This window comes from Entelurus aequoreus, linkage group LG21 (genome assembly GCF_033978785.1).
Source record: "Entelurus aequoreus isolate RoL-2023_Sb linkage group LG21, RoL_Eaeq_v1.1, whole genome shotgun sequence".
Classification (NCBI taxonomy): domain Eukaryota; kingdom Metazoa; phylum Chordata; class Actinopteri; order Syngnathiformes; family Syngnathidae; genus Entelurus; species Entelurus aequoreus.
The window spans coordinates 2835272-2862074 of record NC_084751.1 but is presented as its reverse complement, the minus strand read 5'-3'; the positions used below and the strand labels follow the sequence as shown (position 1 = coordinate 2862074).

Below are 26803 nucleotides of genomic sequence, written 5' to 3'. Positions count from 1 at the left end.
CTGAGAAAAAGTCAACAGTCTGACCCTGTAACACAGATCTAGGCAAAATGCGGCCCGTTAAGATTTTCAATCCGGCCCCCCGGACGTTCTACATAATTGTTTCTAGACCTTTAACATCAAAACTGTCGCCGCCATTATGATGTGCAGTGCTGTTTTTAAATGACCGTAAGTCTTGAACTATAGAAAGTATTTCAATGGTCGAAATCTGCGCTTTTGGGTGTTATAGGAGTTATTACGGTAATCTACGTCACAGCAGCTCAGGCGAGGAAAAAAAACAGAGTGGGCAGGGTTTGTTTTAGAGCAGCCAGCTCGAAAACAGATGCGGAAGCAGATTTTTATGTGATAATATATCATATTGTAGATGTTTATTACACTTTGCATTCATATTTTGCTGTTTTTTACATTTTTGTTGCGTTTTACTTGGTCTGAGACGTAAAAGAGGAGCGCCGTTCATATGTTAATATTCAGTGTTTTATTGTTCGTAGTTAATATTGTAAATCCCACTTTCTTTATTTTAATGTGCATGTAGGGCAGGGGTCACCAACGCAGTGCCCGCGGGCACCAGGTAGCCCGTAAGGACCAGATGAGAAGCCCGCTGGCCTGTTCTAAAAATAGCTCAAATAGCAGCACTTACCAGTGAGCTGCCTCTATTTTTTAAATTTTATTTATTTACTAGCAAGCTGGTCTCGCTTTGCCCAACATTTTTCATTTTAAGAGAGACAAAACTCAAATAAAATTTGAAAATCCAAGAAAATATTTTAAAGACTTAGTCTTCACTTGTTTAAATAAATTCATAATTTTTTTTTTACTTTGCTTCTTATAACTTTCAGAAAGACAATTTTAGAGAAAAAATACAACCTTAAAAATGATTTTAGGATTTTTAAACACATCAACCTTTTTACCTTTTAAATTCCTTCCTCTTCTTTCCTGACAATTTAAATCAATGTTCAGGTAAATGTATTGTTTTTATTGTAAAGAATAATAAGTAAATTTTAATTTAATTCTTCATTTTAGCTTCTGTTTTTTCGACGAATAATATTTGTGAAATATTTCTTCAAACTTATTATGATTAAAATTGAAAAAAAAATATTCTGGCAAATTTAGAAAATCTGTAGAATCAAATTGAAATCTTATTTCAAAGTCTTTTGAATTTCTTTTAAAATTTTTGTTCTGGAAAATCTAGAAGAAATAATGATTTGTCTTTGTTAGAAATATAGCTTGGTCCAATTTGTTATATATTCTAACAAAGTGTAGATTGGATTTTAACCTATTTAAAACATGTCATCAAAATTCTAAAATTAATCTTAATCGGGAAAAATTACTAATGATGTTCCATAAATTATTTTTTTAATTTTTTCAAAAAGATTAGAATTAGCTAGTTTTTCTCTTCTTTTTTTCGGTTGAATTTAGAATTTAAAAGAGTCGAAATAGAAGATAAACTATGTTTCAAAATTAATTGTCATTTTTTTCGTGTTTTCTCCTCTTTTAAACCGATTAATTAAGTGTAAATATCATTAATTATTAATAATAACAGAGTTAAAGATAAATTGAGCAAATTGGCTATTTCTGGCAATTTATTTAAGTGTGTATCAAACTGGTAGCCCTTCGCATTAATCAATACCCAAGAAGTAGCTCTTGGTTTCAAAAAGGTTGGTGACCCCTGATGTAGGGTGTCTCATTCAGTAAAAAACGGTAAAATTCCATTTCATTTTTTTGAGGTGGTCTATTATAACGTTTTTAGAACTCTATCGGACATTGTGACTTTTGATATTCCTGTTCCTGAAAAGAAGGGACCCAAACACACATACTGTACAGCAGATTTTTACAGCTAAATGTGTACATATTATTTATACACACATACACATTGGCCCCACAGACACATTTTTTTCTCTCAATGTGGCCCCCAAGTCAAAATAGCTCTGCTGCAACACATTATTTGTTACACCAATATTTTCCTATGAGAATGATGGTTGTGAAATCATGAGAAATTTGAGGTTGATGGATCGTGTTGGAGCGTAAAAGTGGAACTTTAGTCCACAAGACCGTGTGTCAGGGCGCTGGTGGAGAAGACTCGGTGGACACACTCTTTTCCATCGTCCAAGTCTTACGTAAGCCGGAAAATGATTTGCTCTACAATCTGCTCATTGCATTGCAAAAAAAAAACAAAAAAACTTGAATGTCGTGAAACGCACTCGAAGGATTCAATGGTCATTTAGCTCTGGCAGCATAACCAAAAAATGAGAAGTTAAGCAGCTATTTAGGCCACTGTCAGAGTCAGTCACCAAGAAACAAAAGTGGGAGGAGCCTCACGGGGCGAGAGTGCGAAGGTAATCTGTAATTATTAGAGAAGTCCAGCAAACCAGACCCTTGAATTTGTAGCTCTCGGTGGGAACACAATACAAAGCTGTGTGTGTGTGTGTGTGTGTGTGTGTGTGTGTGTGTGTGTGTGTGTGTGTGTGTGTGTGTGTGTGTGTGTGTGTGTGTGTGTGTGTGTGTGTGTGTGTGTGTGTGTGTGTTGGTGTGTGTGTGTGTGTGTGTGTGTGTGTGTGTATTTTAGCATGGGCGTCAGTGTCTGCTGGTCATTATGTGCAGCACAGTGGTGCTTAGAGGCATTCTTGTCATTGCTCGGGCGCTTCCTCAAGCCAATGCTGCATCACAGGCGGCCGGCAGGGTTGCGCAGCTGCTTGTGGGCCGGATAGTTAAACACAGTATATACTGTAATCCTACACCAACACAGTGAGTCGGCATAGATGTAAATTAAGGGCTTTATTATCGAGTTACTTGACCAACGTCTTGCTCGGACTAGTAACGGGTCAAACGATACTGAAGCACCGATGCCTAATGTAACACAAGGAGCGATAGCTGTGTCTCTCATGTTTCAGAAAAAAAAACATGTGATCGAAACAGCTGCCTTGTTATTTAAATACCAAGCACCTAATTAACGGTGTTTATCAGGAAGCGCTTATTTTGGCTCATAATAACTAAACAAGCTTGGAGTAAATGAAATCAGAGGAGTGGCGTCTTCATCGTTCATCTAAATTAAATTTAAAAAACAAAATAAGTATAATTTTGATCTCATAGCGTCAAATAAGGTAGATGTTATTTTCTTGTTTACTATTTGGCTCATTGACTATAGTTGCACATTTCATATTCCTTTCTGTGCAGATATTCATTTAAAAAAAGACAATTATATTTGTTTAATTTTGCAAAATTTGTGCTTTGAGCAGTTATGTATATTTGTAAAAGATTAAAACTTTATATTTAGTGCTGTCAAACCATACATTTTTTCAATCATATGCATTTTAATTAATTGCAATTAATCCTAGTAAATTACCTGCTTACAAAATTAGAAAAACTTTTTTTCTTTACTGTCAGAGCGTCATACAGGCACATTTTTAATGTTAATTTGAATGCACATAATTTATTTGTTCGAAACTCCCTGGCAGTTTTATCTAAAGTACCGTCAGAGTGTATTTAGAGCATCATTTGCTAGCAAATGAGTCCATATTTCAAATTGTTTTTGGAAACCGTGGACGTCGTGTCCTCCGGACCAAAGAGTAAAAGAACCATTCGGATTGTTATAGGCGCAAAGTTGAAAAGGCAGCATCTGTGATGGTATGGGGGTGTATTAGTGCCCAAGACATGGGTAACTTACACATCTGTGAAGGCACCATTAATGCTGAAAGGTACATACAGGTTTTGGAGCAACATATGTTGGCCATCCAAGCAACGTTATCATGGACGCCCCTGCTTATTTCAGTGAGACAATGCCAAGGCACGTGTTACAACAGCGTGGCTTCATAGGGAAAGAGTGCGGGTACTAGACTGGCCTCCCTGTAGTCCAGACCTGTCTCTCATTGAAAATGTGTGGTGCATTATGAAGCCTAAAATACCACAACGAGGACCCCGGACTGTTGAACAACTTAAGCTGTACATCAAGCAAGAATGGGAAAGAATTCCACCTGAGAAGCTTAAAAAATTGGTCTCCTCAGTTCCCAAATGTTTACGGAGTGTTGTTAAAAGGAAAGGCCATGTAACACAGTGGTAAAAATGCCCCAGTGCCAACTTTTTAGCAATGTGTTGCTGCCATTAAATTCTAAGTTAATGATTTTTTGAAAAAAAAGTAAGTTTCTCAGTTCTAACATAAATATCTTGTCTTGACAGTCTATTCAATTGAATATAAATTGAAAAGGATTTGCAAATCATTGTATTCTGTTTTTATTTACGAATTACACAACATGCTAACTTACTGGTTTGGGGTTTTTTACTTTTATGGCTATTGTGTAATCTTACATTGGCACAACTTTTGTATGCAATTAAAGTGGATCTGTTTTATTTTATATGTGGTGTTATTGTTATGTATTGTGTTGCTCGCAGGCAGTTGTTAATATTTTTTTGCATGATTATTTGTTAGTACTTTTGTATTGTTTATATTAATGTGTGACGAAATATATAATGACTGCAATGGTTTGATTTGAAGCGGAGTTATTTTTATTTCTCGTATGCTATAATTGCTAAATGGACTACCCAGAGCAGAGGTGAGTGGAGCCAAGCCTAGTAATGTGCAGTAAAAAAGCAGAAACAGTGCTAGATACAATAAATTTGGACCGTCCGCCACAAATAGATTTTGCAGTACCAATTAAACTGCACAAAAATAACTAACCCAAATTCCTCCCTCCTACCTGATGGTGCAAACAAAAAAAAGTTAACACATATGGAAGACACGATGCAACCTTATCCACTGCACATCACACATCAAAATAATCGCCTATGCATGAACATACATGCAAAATTACACCCCATCTACACACCGCAGGGCATGCTGCTTAACCCGCGGTACTCTTTGCTGCACTATGTTTAGCATGTAACCACACAACTCTTGACTAGCGACAAATCTTGTGATTTTTTCCTAGTCTAATTGGAACCTTACGGGGACTGACATGCAAGCACGAAAAGCTCTTTTCACCCCTAAAAGCATTAAATTCACGTTTGCAACATTTAAAAAGAAAAAAGTGACAGAAGAAATCTTATGTATTCCGGAACATATTTGTGTTGCTTTCAATGTTTTTCCTTCACTTTTTTATAAGTCAAGACCAGTTATACAAATTAGACAATGACATCTAGCGCCGGTTCCAAAAAAAGTACAGTGGAACTTCGATTCACGAACACCTCTATTTGCAACCTCTTTGGTTTACGGACCTTTGCATCGCGCCAAATGAACCATGTCTTAGTGTAAGAACGCTTCATTCATTCATTGATTGTGTGTTGCTGGACGCGTTAGGGTGCTGCTATTTTGATGACATCACTTGTTTGTGGCCATTTTGGAGAGGAAGCACCCCCATATCACGTGCTGTTTAATAATAATAATAATAATAGATTTTATTTGTAAAAAGCACTTTACATTGAGCAAACAACCTGAAAGTGCTACAGTGTATTAAAATAATAATAATAATAATAATAATAAAAAGATAATACAAATAAATACAAATAAAAACTAGAACAGCCTAATAGCTAGAACTAGTATGCATATGTCTATAAAAAGGCTTTTTTTAAAAGAAGGGTTTTCAAGCCTTTTTTAAAAGCATCCACAGTCTGTGGTGCCCTCAGGTGGTCAGGGAGAGCGTTCCACAGACTGGGAGCGGCGTAGCAGAAAGCCCGGTCTCCCATAGTTCGTAGCTTTGTCCTCGGAGGTTGGAGGAGGTTAGCCTGTCCGGAGCGTAGGTGTCGTGTGGAGGATTTGGGGGTGAGCAGTTCTTTGAGGTAGAGGGGGGCATTTCCATGGAGGCACTGGTGGGTTATTAGGGAGACTTTGTATTCAATCCTGAGTGGAACAGGAAGCCAGTGAAGGGATTTGAGAATTGGTGTGATATGGTCGTATCTCCGCACTCTCATCAGGATCCTAGCAGCACTATTCTGTATGTATTGCAGCTTCTGGATGTTCTTGCTGGGGATCCCGACAAGAAGTGCGTTGCAGTAGTCTAGCCTCACACAGTCATTAATCAGCCGCCACTCTTCAGTGCTTCAGCCTGACTTTCTTTTTTTTGCTAATCACCAAGTTTTGTCTATTTGGATTACTCAATATGGGTCCAAAGCAAATAATGACTATGTGCAAGGTATACGCCAATAACGTCAAGATCATGGGTCACCACAGACACTTTTCAAAGTGCCGCCTAAAACAAGGCACGCTGAACAGATTACTGGTGCAGCGAGGACCAAGCGAAGACCAGCCTGGTCGAAGTGAGACCAACACAAGAGGAAGAGAACCCCGGAAAAAGAGGACTCCCCTTCGGCTTTAGAGCAGTGACACACTGCCGCTCCCCCTCCTCCTTACTACCTTCGCCTTGTCTCTGCATTCATCTCCTCTTGTTGCTTGCATGCAACAAATATTCGCCGACACAAGGTAAAAAGGATTTTATTTAATTTTTTTTACTGTAGCAACATGGTTGTTAATGTTTTTGAGAGCACCAAATAGACTTTTGTGTGTGCGCATTAGTTGACAGTTGAGCTTACCGCTGATGTTGTGTTGTTGAGGTATAATATACTGTAAAGAGATTGTTGATCCATTACCCCTTTGTTTGATACATTTACAGGGTATATACACTTGATACTATCTTCAAAGTGTGCATATTTTTACTAAAATAGCGACTTTTGTCAAGGCCAGAACTAATCATTCATGTTTACATTGTTTCCTATGGAGAACTCTGCTTCACGATACAAACTTTTAGGTTTCCGAACCACGTTCAAGAGCCAATTAAGTTGGTAAATTGAGGTTCCATTGCATTTAGTGTTATGAAAACAAATGGCAACATTACAAGGTACCACACAGATTATTGGGAGCGTTCTTCACCAGGTTAATCCATTGTTATTTGGGGTGTAACGGTACTCTAAATACCGCGGAATTTCGGTATCAAAATCATATCAATTATACTGTGACGTGGTACAGTATACAATGAAACCTTGGTCAGTTAGTTTTTTTTGTTGGCAATTTTGAATTGGCCGATCTGGAAGTAAACTGCATCTACGAAAATTCCCTGCGTAGCTCAAGTGTGCGAAGTCTGTGTGTCGGAGCTCGTAAAGGAGAGAGAATGGATTGTTTCTTCTGACATTTCCAGAAGTTTTCATTAAAATCTACACAAAACTTTTTGAGTTATGTTGCTAACAGACCGATAAACAAACCCTGGAGAAAACACAAACTCTATGGTCTGTCTACAGTGCAAGGCAAAATCGCCGCCTTTGTCTGGAGTGTTTCCAAAACGACACATAAAGCCGGTCAGAAGTTGTGATGTTTTAACGGTCATTTTTTCCGATAACATTGAATCAACTTGTGGTTTTGAATTGATTTGTTATCCACGTTTAAAGTAGGAAAAGCATGAAAAAAAAAAAAAAAAAAATTGGTGTCACTGCACTGCAGTGAACGCAAGTAATATGAGAAGCTATACTTGATAAACCACCACCCGGAAAATATATTTGATGCCAAGGAGGCCAAGCAACAACTTGAGGTATTTACATTATTTAACGTTAAATTGTCGGCTAACTTTTCTGAGAATCAGCATTTTCCAAAGTGATATAAGATGTCAAATACAGAGGACACGGTTTCCCCGAAGTTAAAAGTTGAAAGACACTATCGTGAACGTTATTATTTTACATTTGTTACACTGGATGTTTATATTGTCGGCTTAAAGACACGGAATTTAAAGTATATTTAAAATATACATTACAGGCCAAAAGTTTGGACACACCTTCTCATTCAATGTGTTTTCTTTTTTTTCATGTCTATTTACACTGTAGATTGTCACTGAAGGCATCAAAACTATGAATGAACACATGTGGAGTTATGTACTTAACAAAAAAAGGTGAAATAACTGAAAACATGTTTTATATTCTAGTTTCTTCAAAACAGCCACCCTTTGTTCCGATTACTGTTTCGCACACTTTTGACTTTCTCTCCATGAGCTTCAAGAGGTAGTCACCTAAAATGGTTTTCACTTCACAGGTGTCATAGATGCGATGCCTTCAGTGACAATCTACAATGTAAATAGTCTTGAAAATAAAGAAAACGCATTGAAATGAGAAGGTGTGTCCAAACTTTTGGCCTGTACTGTATGTATGCTTATTTGTAGTAATAACATGATTAGAACATTATGTTTGTGTTTAATTATTGTAAGTCTGTTTGATCCTTAATATTCTTGCCACTTCATTTTACACACTATAACATGTTTAAGTCTTTTTTTGTTTGTTTTGAACATATACCACAATAATATCGTACCATGGCCTAATACAGTGATAATATTGTACCATGAGATTTTGATACCGTTACATCCCTAATTATTATAGTCGGGCATTTCATTTTAGGGACGCCTACCTTGCCGTCCGAAGCGGTGTTGATCCTGTAGTGGTAGACTCTGCCCTCGTAGCGCAGGGAAATAGACCTCTGGCCGGGGCTGCTTTCGCTCTCGCGCACCAGGAAGCTCCCGTTAATGCCCGAGCTGAGCAGGTACTCGGCGGCGTTGCGCGACACGGGCCCGTGGTACCAGCTGTGCTTCTCCAGGCTGTTGACAGGGGTGATGTAGTTGGACGGCACCCAGCCCTGGCCATTCTTGGTCTGCGCCTCGCACCACTCGCCATTGTGGTTGTAGCCCAGCACCCGAAGCTTCTCGCCTACAAACACATACAAAGACTTTTCAAAAACTGTATGGCATTCGTTTGAAAATTAAAGGCAAAATACCGTATTGGCACAGATAAAAAGACAGGTCATCTTTAGTTGTCTTGAAATCTATACATGCAAACAATACGGTGGCGTCAAACAACTCCCCAAGCGAGTTTCAGCATTTCTTCCTGTCACTCACGCCAGAGTGTTACTTTTTTCTCACAATTTTTCATATCACCAAAAAGACTTTTGCATCCTGGCATTGCACTTTGACATTAAATGCTAAGACGGCTGTAACTTCAAAGGTTCCGATTTTAAAACAAATTGTAACACAGGCAGGTCTCAAGATAATTCCCCAGCAGATGTCCTCTCTTTCCTTCCTCTGTTTGTGAGGCCGATATATATTGTTTTACAGCGTGGTCTTAAAAAGAGAACTGTGTACAAAAACGCGTGTGAGGAAGTGAGATCTGGAGTTGAAATTATGGATAAGGAAAGAGATGCAAGGGGGAGCAAATAGGGGGGAGTTGTTTTTTAATTTTATGCTGCAGCTGTCACTTATGCTGTAATATTGTACATGGTAATTGTTATATATTGTATATATGATATAGACATTATATAATATAATATATCAGTATATATAATATACTGTACATATATTATGTACAGCTATATGTAGTCTATTTATACCTGCATTGTCCTTTCCATCCTTACACTTTCCATCATTGTAACTGAGCTACTGTGTGGAACAATTTCCCTTGTGGATCATTAAAGTTTGTCTAAGTCTAAGTCTAATAATTCATGACTATCCGTAACAAAAAAAGCCGGTCTAAAGTGCAATTTTAGACCCGGAGCTCTATTTTTTTTTGTTGGCCCTATGCATATTCAGAAAATTATTGATGAGATAGATTATTATTATTAGATATTACAGAAATATTAATTTGCTTTGTCACATAAAACACAAAAGCTAAAATGTGGATGTTTTTGGTCAGATAGTTTAGCATTTATTGACTTACACTGGATTGGTTTTAAGTACAAAATGTATATTCCTATGGTTGTCAAAGAAATCTATTTTCGAATTAATTAGCTTTTTTTTTTCAAATATGTCCTGTCCAGACACTTGTTGATGTAGATGCCAATATCTGCTGTACAGATTTATTTAAAAAAAGATAAGTGTGGTATATTTCTCTTGTTGTTTTATTTATTTTTTTCTCACCACCCAACCCCCCCATTGTTTACCTGTATCTCACCTTTTTTTGTAAGGGGCGCCGGAAGTTGGCAGACCCGTCAGCGATCAATTATTAATTTCCCCTTGGGGATTAATAAAGTATTTCTGATTTCTGATTCTGATTTGTATTCGACTTTATTAAATGTTTGGGTAGAATTTTGTTAAACAAAACCAGTTTTCTTTTAAGTTATACAAAAAATTATCACAGCTGTTTATTTTATGAAGCAATGTAGTTAATAATTGGGCTGGCACCCAATTTTGATAAAAAAAAAGTATTGATTTTGAATTGAGAATCAATTCTGAATAGAGAATCGATTTTGAATCGAATTGTTTCGAATCAAGAATCGATTCTGAATCTAATCGTTACCCCCCAAGAATCAAATTGAATCGTGTGGTGCCCAAAGATTCACAGCTCTATATATTAGGGTTGCAGAATAAATATCAGGCTGATATGAAGAATTAAAACGTCACACCGACAACATTTAAAAAAATTGCTCTGATGACCGATAAAAAAACAGCGCAAGATTACATGCACTGTGGGTGGGTTAGGTTGAGTAAATCAAGTGCTGGTTTTCTTTTTTCTCTTGCTGTTAACCTGAACTAATTCAATGTAAACAAAAACGGCGTCGATGGTGACGGAATTCTTCACTCACTGTTTCAGAGAAAGACTTTTTACGTGCTATTTGCACCAAAGGGGGAAAAAACATCGAGCCTCAACCTCAAACCTCATCAGCCACCTGCAATGCTGGCAGTGTCTTGAAAGCTAACAAAAACGCCTATGCTAATAAAGAAGGGTTGTTACCGTCACCGCCGTGTTTCAAAATAGCAAACGATTTGTCAGAGATGACCAAAGTGCACAAACTATATAAATCAAAATGTAAAAAAATGATAAATACAAATATCGGATATTGTTATGGGTCTTGAGAAACAGGACGTAATTGGTATCAGAATTAAATAAATATGTGATTCCCTAAAATGTATACATTTTTCATGTGGTGTCTTTGGTGGAAACTGTTTGGACACACATCCATCCATTCATCAATCTTGTTCCGCTTATCCGAAGTCAGGTCGCGGGGGCAGTAGCCTTAGCAGAGAAGCCCAGACTGCCCTCTCCCCAGCTACTTCGTCCAGCTCCTACTGGGGGAGACCGAGGCGTTCCCAGGCCAGCTGGGAGACAGTCTCTCCACCGTGTCCTGGGTCTTCCTCGTGGTCTCCTGCCGGTCGGACGCGCCCTAAACACCTCCCCAGGGAGGCGTCTGGGGGCATTCTGACCAGATGCCTCTACTTGTGGAAGAGCAGCGGCTTTACTCTGAGCTACTCCCAAATGACAGAGCTTACTCATTTCGGCCGCTTGTACCCGTGATCTTGTCCTTTCGGTCATAATCCAAAGATCATGACCATAGGTGAGAATAAGAGCGTAGATCGACCGGTAAATTGAGAGCTTTGCCTTCCGGCTCAGCTCCTTTTTCACCACAATGGAACGATGCAGGGTACGCAGCACAGATCCGCCTGTCAATCTCATGATCCACTCTTCCCTCACTCGTGAACAAGACTCTAAGGTACTTGAACTCCTCCACTTGGGGCAGGATATCCTCCCCAACCCGGAAATGGCACTCCACCATTTTCCGGGCGGGAACCCCGGACTCAGACTTGGAAGTGCGGATTTGGACACTCATGCTCTAAATTGTGATCAGTCACTTGATTTAAAACTGAGAGGGACTTTCTGTTGTTAATTAGCACTACTATACAAAAAAATGATTTATTTCTTACCTTTAGTAATGCTGAGTGTGTTGTCGCCACTGGCCACAAAGTCGTAGAGCGCCACAAACAGGTTGGGGTCATTCTCGCTGGGTCCGGCCAACAGGTTCTCTTTGGAATTCCAGCGGGCCGCTTCGCTCAGACCTTGACCCTCCAAGTCCGGCCTCTGGAGAGCTTCTGAAAACCCCAACATAAACAAATCTTAATGTATACATGGCCACAATGGGAGGAAGTGTCCTTATGCATTTGTAGAGGCTGGTATGCAGCAGCATTGTTGAACACAGTTCTCCCTTTGTATAGCTTTGTTTACACATATATGCCGAGTTATTACACTCTCCTTCACAAGCAGGTCATCAGCTGTTTGATCCCACGGCCTGGTTTGGAGTAATAAACCTGGGTCACGTGACATGCAGTTCTCCAGCTGTCTGCATAACTTTTCATTTCCTGGATTACGCCCGCTTAGTTTTCATTTCCGCGACTACTACCTGGGTAACTAGCACACATCGGGCCGTGGGAATGTATCTCAGCGTGAGTTTTCACTTAGAGGTTCTTGAAAAAAAACTTGCACATTTGACCCCAGCAACAAAAAATGTCAGCTTCCCAAAAACTGCTGTACAAATATCATATATTAATATCGTTCCACTTTATTCCAGACAATATTTTAAGAGTTTAAAATTACATCAGCTAGAAATACTGTACACCTAAACATTATCCAGAATTTTGAATATCAGTAGGTTTACAAAACTCAATGATTGATGAAAACAACAGGGCTAATTTCCATAAAAATACATTTTGAAGAAGTATTTGATCATTGGTATGACCTGAGGGAGGTCATTGATTTGCAGAATCATTGATTTCAGGTTCCCAAAAACTGCTCAAAAATTATCTTTTTTTTAACACTTTAAACCAGTCAGTTTTTAAAACACTTATTTTCTAAAATATACATATCAAACATTGATTATTTGTTTTCTGACTATGTTTAGATGATTTGTTTAAGGAAAATAATTGAGTATTTTGTTATTTATTAGGCCCTAAAATGTGTCAATGATTGGCAACAACATTGATTTTTGTTCATTGTTACTTTTTCTACAGTGTCAGGTTCCCAAAAACATTGCAAATGTATTACTTATTAAATTATTTTTCCACTTTAAACGAGTGAATCTTTTAGAAATACCACTGCTTGAAATATACAAATTGAATGTTAATGGTACTTGCAGGAGTTTAGAACTTTAAAAATGGTATATGTACAAAACTCCACTGTTTTTTTTCTTTCAAAATCAGAAATAAAACAAAATGAACACACACGCGCAAATTTAAATTTTAACAAGGACGCAATGCTGGATGTGCTCAAAAAGTATTTATACACACACACAAAAAAATTTTCAGCAAATGTTATTTACAATAACTAAAATACTTTCCATGGCGGAAGAAACATTAGGTATTGTTCTGGCTTCAGTATTTAAATATGTTTATCTTCTTCTGTTCCGGCTGTTGTTTGTAATGGGGAAAAATAGGTTTTGTATTCATGTTAGCATTTGAGCTAGGTAGCAATTAGCACGGTAGCTACGGCACCAGAAAATAAGCAGTATTACCATAACGTTTTTCAAAGTGTGGTAATCAATCATGGTTTTACGATGATTAAAATTTTAAAAAAGGTAATACTAACTGTCAGGAATTTTACAGTGGTTTATTCTTTTTAGGGTAAGCGTTACATTTGTCGTCAGAAATCGAATTTTGAATGTTTTTTTTTTAAACAAATGACCTGAAACTCCAAAACTCAATGGCATAAAATGTCCACAAGATCTTGACACGTTCCCATCTTTAATGTTCTGATAATTACGGCTTACATTATACAAATTATGCAGCCATTAAACAGACTGCAGTGAATTTCAAATAAGGGGAGTCTTTGAGAAACAACAGAGTGAAAGAAACTCTGAGCAGCAGTTTCGCCAAAACCTATGCAGCTGTTGTCACATATGTTTGGAAAGAATGTTAGCTCCGCCCCTTCAACAACACACACAGTGGCACATGTAGCATTCTTTCTGCAACAAGCCACAGCAGCTCTCTGTTTCACAGCTTTAAGCAAAAAAAGGTCAATGAAGTAACAATTTATTGGTGCAAACCTAAAAAGACAAGAATCACCTACACTGCAAGGCTAGGATTTCTCCGCAAAAGAAGGCAGCCATGCATGTGCATAATCAAAATTCCAGGGAGGGATTTTTTTTTCTCTCCCTCCACCGTGTTTATAATGGAAGGACAAAAGGATATATTGTGTTTCATGACGAGAATGCAAGAAATGGCACGCAGGGGACTTGAAAACTCTTCTATGTATTCTCCTGACATTTGCTTTTAGTCTAACCCAAATCAACGCCAGGATATCACATATAGTCGACATAACAGAAAATAGATTCAGGTTTGTTTTTTGTGACACTGAGTTTCAGAGGAGACGACAACTGTGTGTAAACGGCTTCAGTCAAAAAGTATGATAAGCCTGACTGAGGAATGTGCCACTCTGTGATAAAGAGAACCGACTCAGCACTCAGGATATGGAAGGCCAAATATCACCTTTGACAACAGCAAGCCAGGATGAAGCCTCTTCAGATTTTCGCTTGGGGACTCGCAAGCTCCACAGGACGAAAACAACAAAATACTGTGTGTGTAAAAATGAATCACATCCCATTGTTGAAGGTGTCTACGGATGTTCTCATTCACCCAGATCATTGTATTCTCGGGGCATTTAATCCATCGCAACTAGACTGTTTGGTTTGTCTTGGAAGACGTTTCACCTCTCATCCAGTAGGCTTCATCAGTTCATGCTCAGACTTACATAGGTCAGATCTAGACTTAGACTTAGATTGGTGAGATATAGTCTAGCGGCTGGGGCCAAAATCCCAAATATTTTTACTCTAAGACCAAGAGGGTGTGCCTGGGTAAGGATGGTTCAGCCCTAGTGTAGTGAGAAAAACAACTGCTGAAATGACAGCAATCCTACTGCCAATGCCAACAACAGTCATTCCAGCGTTTACCCGTTTCTCACCTTTTTTGTAAGGGGCGCCGGAAGTTGGCAGACCTGTCAGCGATCCTGTTCTGTCTCCCTGTAATGTTTGTCTGATCTTGAATGGGATTGTGCTAAAAATCTTAATTTCCTTTCGGGGATAATTCAAGTATTTCTGATTCTGATTCTGAAGTGTATTGTGTGGCAGAACGATCGCTGTGGATCGACCACTATCAGCCCAAAAAAGTTGGAATCATCCACGCTAGCATCCATTGTCGATGGCATTAGTAAGAATGGAAAACACTCTAAACCAGGGATTATCAACTGGAACGTTTGGGGGCCACATTTCGAGAAAGTTAAGACCACAGGGCCTGATTTCTCTTTAGAAATGAGTTTGACACCCTTGTTTTAGAATTTGCTGCAAAAATGTTTTTCTCCCAAATTTTGAACTGAACTCTGGGTATGGCGTCTTTCCTGGACCGGATTTGGCGCCCGCACTGCAAGTTGAACAGCCCTGCTTTAAAGGCCTACTGAAATGAGATTTTCTTATTTAAACAGGGATAGCAGATCCATTCTATGTGTCATACTTGATCATTTCGCGATATTGCCATATTTTTGCTGAAAGGATTTAGTAGAGAACATCGACGATAAAGTTCACAACTTTTGGTCGCTGATTAAAAAGCCTTGCCTGTACCGGAAGTAGCATGATGTCACAGGTTGTGGAGCTCCTCACATCTGCACATTGTTTACAATCATGGCCACAAGCAGCGAGAGCGATTCGGACCGAGAAAGCGACGATTTCCCCATTAATTTGAGCGAGGATGAAAGATTTATGGATGAGGAAAGTGAGAGTGAAGGACTAGAGGGCAGTGGAAACGATTAAGATAGGGAAGATGCTGTGAGAGGCGGATGGGACCTGATATTCAGCTGGGAATGACTAAAACAGTAAATAAACACAAGACATATATATACTCTATTAGCCACAACACAACCAGGCTTATATTTAATATGCCACAAATTAATTCACATAACAAACACCTCCCCCCTCCCGTCCATATAACCCGCCAATACAAATCAAACACCCGCACAACACACTCAATCCCACAGCCCAAAGTACCGTTCACCACCCCAATGTTCATACAGCACATATATTTCCCCAAAGTTATGTACGTGACATGCACATAGCGGCACGCACGTACGGGCAAGCGATCAAATGTTTGGAAGCCGCAGCTGCGTACTCACGGTAGCGCGTATCCAACTCAAAGTCCTCCTGGTAAGAGTCTCTGTTGTCCCATCTCCACAAGCATGCGTATCCAACTCAAAGTCCTCCTGGTAAGAGTCTATGTTGTCCCAGTTCTCCACAGACCAATGGTAAAGCTTGACTGTCATCGTTCGGGAATGTAAACAATGAAACACCGGCTACGACGCAGCCACTACGTGTTTGTGTTGCTGCAGCCGGCCGCTAATACACCGCTTCCCACCTGCAGCTTAATTCTTTGCTATCTCCAATTGTTCATTAAACAAATTGCAAAAGATTCACCAACACAGATGTCCAGAATACTGTGGAATTTTGCGATGAAAACAGACGACTTAATAGCTGGCCACAATGGTGTCCCAAAATGTCCGCTACAATCCGTGACGTCACGCGCAAACGTCATCATACCGAGACGTTTTCAGCAGGATATTTTGTGGGAAATTTAAAATTGCACTTTACTAATGTAACCCGGCCGTATTGGCATGTGTTGCAATGTTAAGATTTCATCATTGATATATAAACTATCAGACTGCGTGGTCGGTAGTAGTGGGTTTCAGTAGGCCTTTAATCAAAGTGTTATGCTTCTTTTGGACAACTAGAGCAAGCTAGATAGATTCCATGAAATCTGGGAAGGGATGAATCGTGGTTGGCCATAAGCAAAGAAAATTAAGTGATTTGAAAGCTTCCTGCTAGCAAATGTATAGACATAAAAGTACTGACGCAGTAAAAGCTAAAGCGCTTCCTTTACTATACCGCCGTCCGGCCAGAGATAAAAGAGCGCCACTAGGCAAAGGAGGCCCTTAAAACATTCCAATATGGCCAGTGGCGTTTTGGCCAGGAACGAGAAATGTGTGGGCGTCCTCTGTCACACTAGTCCACTCCAGGCGCCACAAATACCACAGGCCTTTGTGAGAGGGTGACAAGTCACAGACACACACAGCGAGAGAGGGCCGCTCTCAAAACTAAAATCGTATTAAAATGGAAAGTTGGGAAACGACTGCGGGCACTTTTTAAGAGTCACTGCAGTGGGAGAAATTACAGCATGTCCTGGCCGCGTTGCTGAAATGACAACGAGGTGATTAAATGTGTGTGTGTGTGTGTGTTTAGCTTGTAAAGAATTTATGGCCGTGACTCCAGCGCTCTGAGCAATAGAAGTGCGCATAATACTCACACGCTGATGCAACACACGCGTCCCTACAAAAAGCAGATGACTTGGAAATAAACACAGTCGTGAGAAAATATTAGGACACCCCATCGTGTAAAAGCTTCTACTTACGAACCACTGCACACATAAGGTGGAAAATATGTCCAAAAAATGCACCCCTACCATGTTGCTTGTGCTATTATTTTTCAGACAGACACTTTTTGGTGGCACTGCTTCAACCCCAAAAGTCAGACTCACTCTACAAAACACCCACTGTATCTTTAGGACATTTAGACAAATTACCGTGAAACTTGGTACACATCTTTAGGGGACATGTTTGTAAAATTTTAACAAGACTAGCTGATTTCTCATTTGGCAAAAAGTATTAGCAACTAGGGATGTAACGGTATCAAATCTCACGGTACGATATTATCACGGTATTAAGGCCACAGTACGATATTATGAAAGGAGTGGTAGGAATGTTTAGGATAACACTTAAAGTTAAAGTTAAAGTGCCAATGATTGTCACACACACACTAGGTGTGGCGAAATTATTCTCTGCATTTGACCCATCACCCTTGATCACCCCCTGGGAGGTGAGGGGAGCGTGAGCAGCAGCGGTGGCCGCGCCCGGGAATCATTTTGGGGATTTAATTCCAACCCTTGATGCTGAGTGCCAAGCAGGGAGGTAATGGGTCCCATTTTTATAGTCTTTGGTATGACTCGGCCGGGGTTTGAACTCGCAACCTACTTACTGTAATTGAAGACAAACATAATGCAAAAATGTTTTAATCATATTTATTACTAAATGTATTTTCAAAGGAAAATTATTTTGCAGGGATATGATTCAGTTTAAAAGACTGCTCAAACTACAGGTGTGCACAAAGTACAAAGAAGAACAATTATGATACGCCTTGAACCTTTTTTTTTTTTTTAGATGATTATGTATTTAATATTTGTTTACTCACTATGGTATTGATTTATTATATATTTATTCACTGTTCTGTTACAAACGGAGAACAAGGAAATGGGATAAAATTGCTATAAAAACAGCACTGTAAAAAAAAAAAGCTGAGAAAACGCAAATTTTCAAGGCAACATGATGCAACAAGATTTTTGCGTTTTCTCAACTTTTGACTACTGCTGGCCAGACACTGTTTTGGTAGTTAAACATAGTGAAACCTTATTTCTGAGTCTGACTGACTTGAAAACTATAATTAGTCCAACAATTGCAAATCGTATTTCACTATTTAGCAGTAGTCAAAAGTTGAGAAAACGCAAAAATCGTGTTGCATCATGTTGCCTTGAAAATTTGCGTTTTCTCAACTTTCTTTTTTTTTACAGTGAGGGGTAGGATTAAATAAGCTCTGCTTCTTCCTACTCCTTTTCAGACGGGCTATAATGAAACAACTGGAAATATGTGATATGTGAAACTGGAACATCCACCGTTTCAAGCAAATATATGTAATTAAAAAAAACTAAAGTTGTGTGTCTTTAAAGTGACAATGCAAACATCGTGTAAAACAATAATGTTCATTTTAGTGTCTTTCAAATGTTACTTTCTAAGAAGCAGTGTCCTCCACACGTGTAATGCTGTTTCTCAGAAAAGTTAACTAACAATTTAACTTTTAATAATGTAAATACTGTATTTTTCGGACTATAAGTCGCAGTTTTTTTCATAGTTTGGCCGGTATTGCGACTTATACTCAGGAGCGACTTATGTGTGAAATGATTAACACTTTACCGTAAAATGTCAAATATTATTTCGCTCATTCCCGTAAGAGACTAGATGTATAAGATTTCATGGGATTTAGCGCTTAGGAGTGACAGATTGTTTGGTAAACGTACAGCACGTTCTATATGTTATAGTTATTTGAATGACTCTTACCATAATATGTTACGTTAACATACCAGGCACGTTCTCAGTTGGTTATTTATGCCTCATACAGTATAACGTATACTTATTCAGCCTGTTGTTCACTATTCTTTATTCATTTTAAATTGCCTTTCAAATGTCTATTCTTGGTGTTGGGTTTTATCAAATACATTTCCCCAAAAAATGCGACTTATAATCCAGTGCGACTTATATATGTTTTTTTCCTTCTTTATTATGCATTTTCGGCCGGTGCGACTTTATACTCCGGAGCGATTTATACTCAGAAAAATACGGTACCTCACAAACTGATGTTTGGCTTTAAATATCTTTTCTGGATGACAGTTTATGAGGAGCCGTCTTGTCCAAGGTGTACGCTGCCTTTCGCCCAAGTGCAGCTCGATTGGCTCCAGCACCCCCTCGACGTCGAGAGAGACAAGCGGTAGAAATATTGATGTAAGGATTGAGGATTTATCAAGTCATTTTTCAGTTTCCTCAACATTTTTTTGGGTGATTACCTCCGTGCTGTGCGACGTGACCGGCTGGCACTGTGTTGGCTTGAAAACGCTCGAGACGAAAGTATTGCTTTGCAGAACGTAGACTTTCTTACCTCCAATAAAGAGGTTATGTTTTTGTTTGTTTGTTTACAACATCACTCAAATAATTATGGAAATATTTTGAAAACAATTCCTCTCATCAACTACGAACACACTTCACTTCCTGCTTACAGCGTTCCACGACCCCACCTTGGTGCCCCGCAGAGGATTCTGGCAGATATTGCGCCGGAAAAAACTACACACCAAGTTTTTGTTTGATACAGTCAGGCGTCGCGGTATTATTGTGAAAACTTTTAAATGGAAATACCGCTGTATCTACAAGACTGTTACACCCCAATTAGCCACTAATGGTCCATTGGTATTATACAGTACAGACCAAAAGTTTGGACACACCATCTCATTCAACTGATTTTCTTTATTTTCATGACTATTTACATTGTAGATTGTCACTGAAGGCATCAAAACTATGAATGAACACATGTGGAGTTATGTACTTAACAAAAAAAGGTGAAAAAACAGAAAACATGCTTCATATTCTAGTTCCTTCAAAATATCCACACTTTGCTCTAATTACTGCTTTGCACACTCTTGGCATTCTCTCGATGAGCTTCAAGAGGTAGTCACCTGAAATGGTTTTCACTTCACAGGTGTGCTTGAAGCTCATCGAGAGAATGCCAAAAGTGTATAATAAACTCATTTCATTTCATTCATTTCAAGTGTCTTTTGAGTTTTTCTTTGCACGGCCGTGGGTTTGGATCAGGGGATGTGGTTGTGAGTTTGTGATTAAGTGCTATATAAATACATTGAGATTGATTGATTTACAGCCCAAAGTGCTTCACATAACATGAACCTCTTACATAGCTGCCAAGATGATGGAAACGTGTGTTTGAAGCCAGAATTTAAGAGAATAAAAGCTCGATACACAAATATGAGTCAAATCTTGAACGCCAAACTTGACAATTAGACAAGATGATGTTAAAATAATGTATAAAAGCTAATAAAATAATGATGGCAATAATCAGAAATGCTAATAACAGGAAATAAATGGCCTTAAGTATTATTAATATACTTATAGTCCCTTCACTATAAGTATACTACATATTAGTATGTCCTAGTACTACATATTAATATTTGTAATTATTAATGCAGCATGTACCCTTGGGGTAGTCCTTCTTAAATAGTGGGGCGGGCACCCTGGGGGGGCACGATGCGATGCCACGGAGGGCAGGTGTGACCTCGGGATTAATGCTTTCAGTATCATGCAGAATCATGCTTCAAACCCCATCCATCCATCCATCCATTTTCTACCGCTTGTCCCTTTTCTGGGTGGCGGGCGGGTCGCTGGAGCCTATCTCAGCTGCATTCGGGCGGAAGGCGGGGTACACCCTGGACAAGTCGCCACCTCATCATAGGGCCATGCTTCAAACCCCATTTCGAAAAGCTGTGCACTGCAAAACGTGCTCATTGTAGCCATTAATCTTGACTTACTCTTTTTTTATTTATAAGATAAAAATCAGCACACATTGTTGCATTCATTTTTGTTTTATAAGTTAGTTTTTTATTTATTGTGCTCCTGAGTTAATGTTGCTGATTAATTGGAATTAATTATTATTTATTGAATTTATTGAATTATTTTTTTTAGTATCAATTAGCTAAAGTGAGTCAAAAAATGTTTATAGTTTAAATAGGGATTTATTTATTTGTCAGGCAAATTGATGCACATTAAATCATTTCTGTTACGGACAAAAAAAAATGATTATTCTTTTTTGTAGGTTGATTCCTTTGTCTTTTTTTGTTTTCTCTACTGTTAATAAAGATACAATGTTATGTTATAACAATAATGATACTATTCATAGCTGTGGCGAAGAGTGGTGGGGGCACGAAAGGTTTTCTTCTTCCAAAATAATTGGAAAGCACTGTCTTAGGGTAATGTTGAAATGGTGCTAATTTGTGTTTTATGCCACCTTGGTAGTAGGGAGGTATACTTCTGGCCTCTTGATGACCACTATTGTACATTTGGGAGAACATTCCTAAAAAAAAATTAAGCAATGTTCTTGTCTCGTACTTCTATTTTTGATAGTGAAACATGTCTTCCAAAGCATTTCGACCACCACCTATAGGGGGCGACCACAAATGTTTAAAAATGACAAGGTCTTGGCGAATAAAAATATTAAAGACCTGCCAAGTGTGGATTGAAAATATGGACATAATAAAAATGGAGAGCACTACTTGGCTGTAACCAGCGTCTAAATAGAAAGTCATGGCTTCAGCGATGGGAAGCTACATCCAACCCATTTTGGAGCGTTATTCTGCTCAATACAACATGGCCATGGAAACAGGAGTTGAGAACATTCAAAGACAGATGAACAAAAACTAGAAATGTCCAATAATATCGGCCGATAAATGCTTTAAAATGTAATATCGGAAATTATCGGTATAGGTTTCAACCTCCCGATTTTCCCGGGAGACTCCTGAGTTTCAGTGCCCCTCCCGAATATCTCCCGGGGCAACCATTCTCCCGAATTTCTCCCGATTTCCACCCGGTCAACATTATTGGGGGCATGCCTTAAAGGCACTGCCTTTAGCGTCCTCTACAACCTGTCGTCACGTCCGCTTTTCCTCCATTCAAACAGCCAGTCACATAATATATGCAGCTTTTACACACACATAAGTGAATGCAAGGCATACCTGACCAACAGCCATACAGCTCACACTGAGGGTAGCCGTATAAACAACTTTAACACTGTTACAAATATGCGCCACACTGTGAACCCACACCAAACAAGAATGAAAAACACATTTCAGGAGAACATCCGCACCGTAACACAACATAAACACAACAGAACAAATACCCAGAACCCCTTGCAGCACTAACTCTTCCGAGACGCTACAATATACACCCCAGCACCCCCATCTCCCGAATTCGGAGGTCTCAAGGTTGGCAAGTATGCTCTAGTATACTCTGGACTGAAGCTGTGTGCCTTCATTGTTTTTGAGGCATGTTTAAAAAAACAATAATAATAATGCACTTTGTGAAAGTCAAAGTATAGTATTTCTCATAGTTGCAGTGGGTATCAGGATTATCTCAGGGAGAGCATGTCCCAAATTCCAAGCTGCTGTTTTGAGGCATGTTAAAAAAAATAATGCACTTTGTGATTTCAATAATAACTGGAGTTGAAGTTGTTCTCTTATTTTGGAAAACCTTGTTTTTGATTGATTGATTGAAACTTGTATTAGTAGATTGCACAGTACAGTACATATTCCGTACTATTGACCACTAAATGGTAACACCCGAATACGTTTTTCAACTTGTTTTAGTCGGGGTCCACGTTAATCAATTCATGGTAAAGTTACATGTTTAATGCATCCAGCGGGGCATCACAACAAAATTAGGCATAATAATGTGTTAATTCCACAACTGTATATATCGGTATCGGTTGATATCGGAATCGGTATTTAAGAGTTGGACAATATCGGAATATCGGATATCGGCAAAAAAGCCATTATCGGACATCTCTAACAAAAACGTTACAAAAGCTGAAAATTAATTGTTCCATTGATTCCAATATGCAAATTCATCATGCAGCTGGAATGAAGAAGTTCAAGTCAGGTAAAATTGACTTTCGCCTCGAACCAGATGTTGAAATCTAAGAGCTTTCTTATCGTCATCACACTGAGTGGGAAAAGGGGGGTGGGGGGTTGCACAATGTTATGCTCTTCTTCCATTACAAATCACTCACAATGTTGATTCCCTGGTTTTCCTCAAATTCCTGGAGTGCTTTATTAGGCATGGCTAAATCGATTATTCGCTTTAGGAACCGGCGCTGAACAAAAGACTTGACTTTTCTGAAGAAGAAGAAAACATTTTCAGTATCTCCCGCTAAAGCGAGGGAGATAAGTGCGGCGAGTGCGGAGAGAGGTTGGATGCACTTTCCTCATAAACAACAGTAAAGAGGGCCATGACCCGGGGAGTCAGATTTCCGCATATTCTCCTTGCAGTCTCTTTTTCCACTTCTCTCCTAGCGCCGCTAGCCAGTGTGTCTGGCCTCCCTCACCTCCCTGCTTTTCCCCTCCTCCCCATTCCAACGGCAGTTTCCACAAAGGCACCCCCCTATCCCCCCCGCCATAAAAAAAACGGTGCGCGCGAGCCGTGATCTTCCTAGCTGCTCTGGCTTTTAGTGTGAAATATCATCGAAGGTGCGATAACTTACCTTCCAAGTAACAGCTGGAAGACGACGAAAGCCCTTTCTTAGATTTACACCCCACCAATTTCAGGCATATCTCCAACATTTTCATTTGCTTTCTCTTCCCTTGCCGCCTGGAAAACTTTCAAATTCTCTTGAGCGTCTCCTCCTTTTTACATGTGTCCCACAGAAGGATAGTTCAAAGAGTGATCCACGATGGATGTAGAAGTATACTGATCTTCTGAACTTTGTCAGTCCTGGTGCTGGGTCAAAAAGAAAAACTCTACCGACATTCTCTTCCTAGCATCTCCATGTTTTGTTTTTTTTCTTTCCTCCTGTCCAACGAGAATCCGAAAACGCTGGCCGGCGGTCTCGCTGGGCTGGTGTCAGTGGCAGGCTGGTTGTCTCTGCGCTGCCATTCCTCTGTCCCGTCGCCCTTCTTCGTGTGGACTGTGGAGCCGAGGCGCAAGGACGAGTTAGCGCTGCAGATGCCAACAAAGGGCCTCTTTCAGGACCGGCCTGCTGCACTCAATGACATCAGCTGAGCCCTCCCACCTCCAGCAACACACACACCCACACAATGAAAGAGCACATGCACACACTTAAACACACCAACAGCTGCTCACCGGCGTACACGTCCACTAAAAGGTAAGACGCAAAACCTCCAGAGTCCTCATTAGAACACTTAAGTTGGGATTTGCGACAGAGCTTCAATGTTTTCCTTTTCCTGCTGAAGTCATCCGATGCTTACAAGAAGCTCCGCCTCCCAACTTTTAAAACACCCCCCTCTTCCTTTTCCTCCCAGCCACGCGCTCTTCGCTCCAGTTTGGAATGTTTACAGGTTAAGGAATTAGCGCTCCGGCCTATTTAAGGACAATCGGCATTAGAGAACAAAACGCAGACGCCACAACTGGTCCAACAACTGCAAACGTTATCTTTTTCACCCCGAGAGTAACACGTCAGTCAGGGAATTAGGGGACAGCCGCAGTGGTTTGACCATATGAGGGAGGACGGGCTAATCCTTGGCAGAAGCCGAGCGCTTGCAACACATGTTTAATCCCTTTCTTCTTCTGCCTCTCCAAGCGCTGAATAATTCAAGGTTGTAGTCCCACATCTGTGGTCGCTCCACCCAAATCAAAAATCCCAAGACTGTAAACTTAAATTCAAGTATACACAAAATCTCTTATGTCATATTTCACATATCCAATAGGGTCCTCTGCAGTGGACATATGTTTTTTGTCTGGAGTTATAACACTATTGTCCACTATGAAGTTGTCACGATAGCAGAACTTCAGTAGTTAATACCGATTTCTATGAATTTCCACAAGTGTCAATACATATTTAATACTACAATAATTGTTTTCAAAAAACTGAACCCATTCACTACCTTATTGAAAACTGTTTCAAAGTGTAAAGTATTTAGGACAGGGGTGTCAAACTAATTTTAGTTCAGGGGCGACAAAAAGGGCTTAAAACAAACAAAAAAAGGAAAGAAAAAATATATCTAAAAATGTATAATTGACATATTTAAGGCTCCAATTACTTCACATGAAATATTACACTTTTAAATATTTTTTGAGTAAAATATTACTTAATATTTTGTGTTTTTGCCATTAAAAACTACATTTTCTGTGACATAAAGGGCTTAAAACAAACAAAAAAAGAAAAAAAATATATATATAAAAACTTATAATTGACATATTTAAGGCTCCAATTACTTCACATCAAATATTACACTTTTAAATATTTTTTGAGTAAAATATTACTTAATATTTTGCGTTTTTGCCATTAAAAACTACATTTTCTGTGACATAAATGGCTTAAAACAAACATAAAAGGAAAGAAAAAAAATAAATAAAAACTTATAATTGACATATCTAAGGCTCCAATTACTTCACATCAAATATTACACTTTTAAATATTTTTTTTAGTAAAATATTACTTAATATTTTGTGTTTTTGCCATTAAAAACTACATTTTCTGTGACATAAAGGGCTTAAAACAAACAAAAAAGGAAAAATATACATACATATATAAAAACTTATAATTGACATATTTAAGGCTCCAATTACTTCACATCAAATATTACTCTTTTAAACATTTTTAAACTAAAATATTACTTAATATTTCGTGTTTTTGCCATTAAAAACATTTACTGTGACAAAAAGCCGCATGGAGGAAAATCTGTGCACGTGCGGACCGGAAAATTTAAATAATTAAATCTAAAAAATAAAGACAACTTCAGATTGTTGTATTTGTCTTACTTTGGCCAAAAATAGAACAAACACATTCTGAAAATATTACAATAAAAATATAGAAAAAACTACCGGCAGCAGTAAAGTTTAGATCCATGAAGGAAAGAAGAAAGTGAATGAATGTTTATAACTGAATACATTTACATATGTATACACATTTATTTTCTTTTGTATTATTTTTTTAATGAATTAAGTAACGTTTATGACAACCTTTTTCCAAAACACAATGTAGAATGTGAGATATAACAGGATGATGCATACATTTATCATTTGTTTTCAAAACGGTTACAAAAAGTGGGACCCCAAATATTTACTCTGGAACTCCATTTTTATGACTTGATGGGTCCCTGAGATCCCATTTTGAAAATTCCTAGCGCCAACACTGATGGAGTATTGGTGCGTGCAAAACAGCAACAGGCGGCTGAGGCCTGCGGGCCGGTTCTAGTACTAATCAAATATCATCCCGGGGGCCATAGATAATTCATTCGCGGGCCGGATCTGTCCCTCGGGTCTTGACTTTGACAGATAGGATTTAGGATCACTGTGCTTCAACATCTTTGTAGCCTCCCAGTAAATCCAAACAAACTGCTCATAAATATGCTCATAAATAACAAAGTCAACTAGACTTAGACTTCCTTTTTATTGTCATTCAAATGTGAACTTTACAGTACAGATAAGAACGAAATTTTGTTGCATTAGCTCATGGTAGTGCAGGATAAAAAATCAATAAGGTGCAGATATAAATAAATAGATTACTGTACAGATAAATTTATTGCACTTTTGCATATGCATCGACGTTTATGGATGTATGTTATATTGTCTTTATATTCCAGCGAGTTAATCCATTTGGGGGGGAATTGTGGGGATTATTATGATGCGTTCAAGAGTCTTACGGCCCGAGGGAAAAAGC

General features: G+C 38.8%; 1 protein-coding gene across 3 annotated transcripts in view; it reads right to left on the bottom strand.

Moving 5' to 3' along the window:
* abl1 (c-abl oncogene 1, non-receptor tyrosine kinase) overlaps positions 1-26803 on the bottom strand; it is a 76682-nt gene that overhangs the window by 11475 nt on the left and 38404 nt on the right. For 2 of the 3 annotated variants that reach the window (XM_062032227.1, XM_062032230.1), the window contains exons 3-4: positions 11643-11807; positions 8363-8658 (exon numbers count right to left, since the gene is read on the bottom strand). In XM_062032227.1, the coding sequence (XP_061888211.1) occupies positions 8363-8658; positions 11643-11807 (461 nt within the window). Of the gene's footprint in view, positions 1-8362; positions 8659-11642; positions 11808-23665; positions 24287-26803 lie in introns of those variants that run through there. The other variant, XM_062032229.1, reaches the window with a different exon arrangement.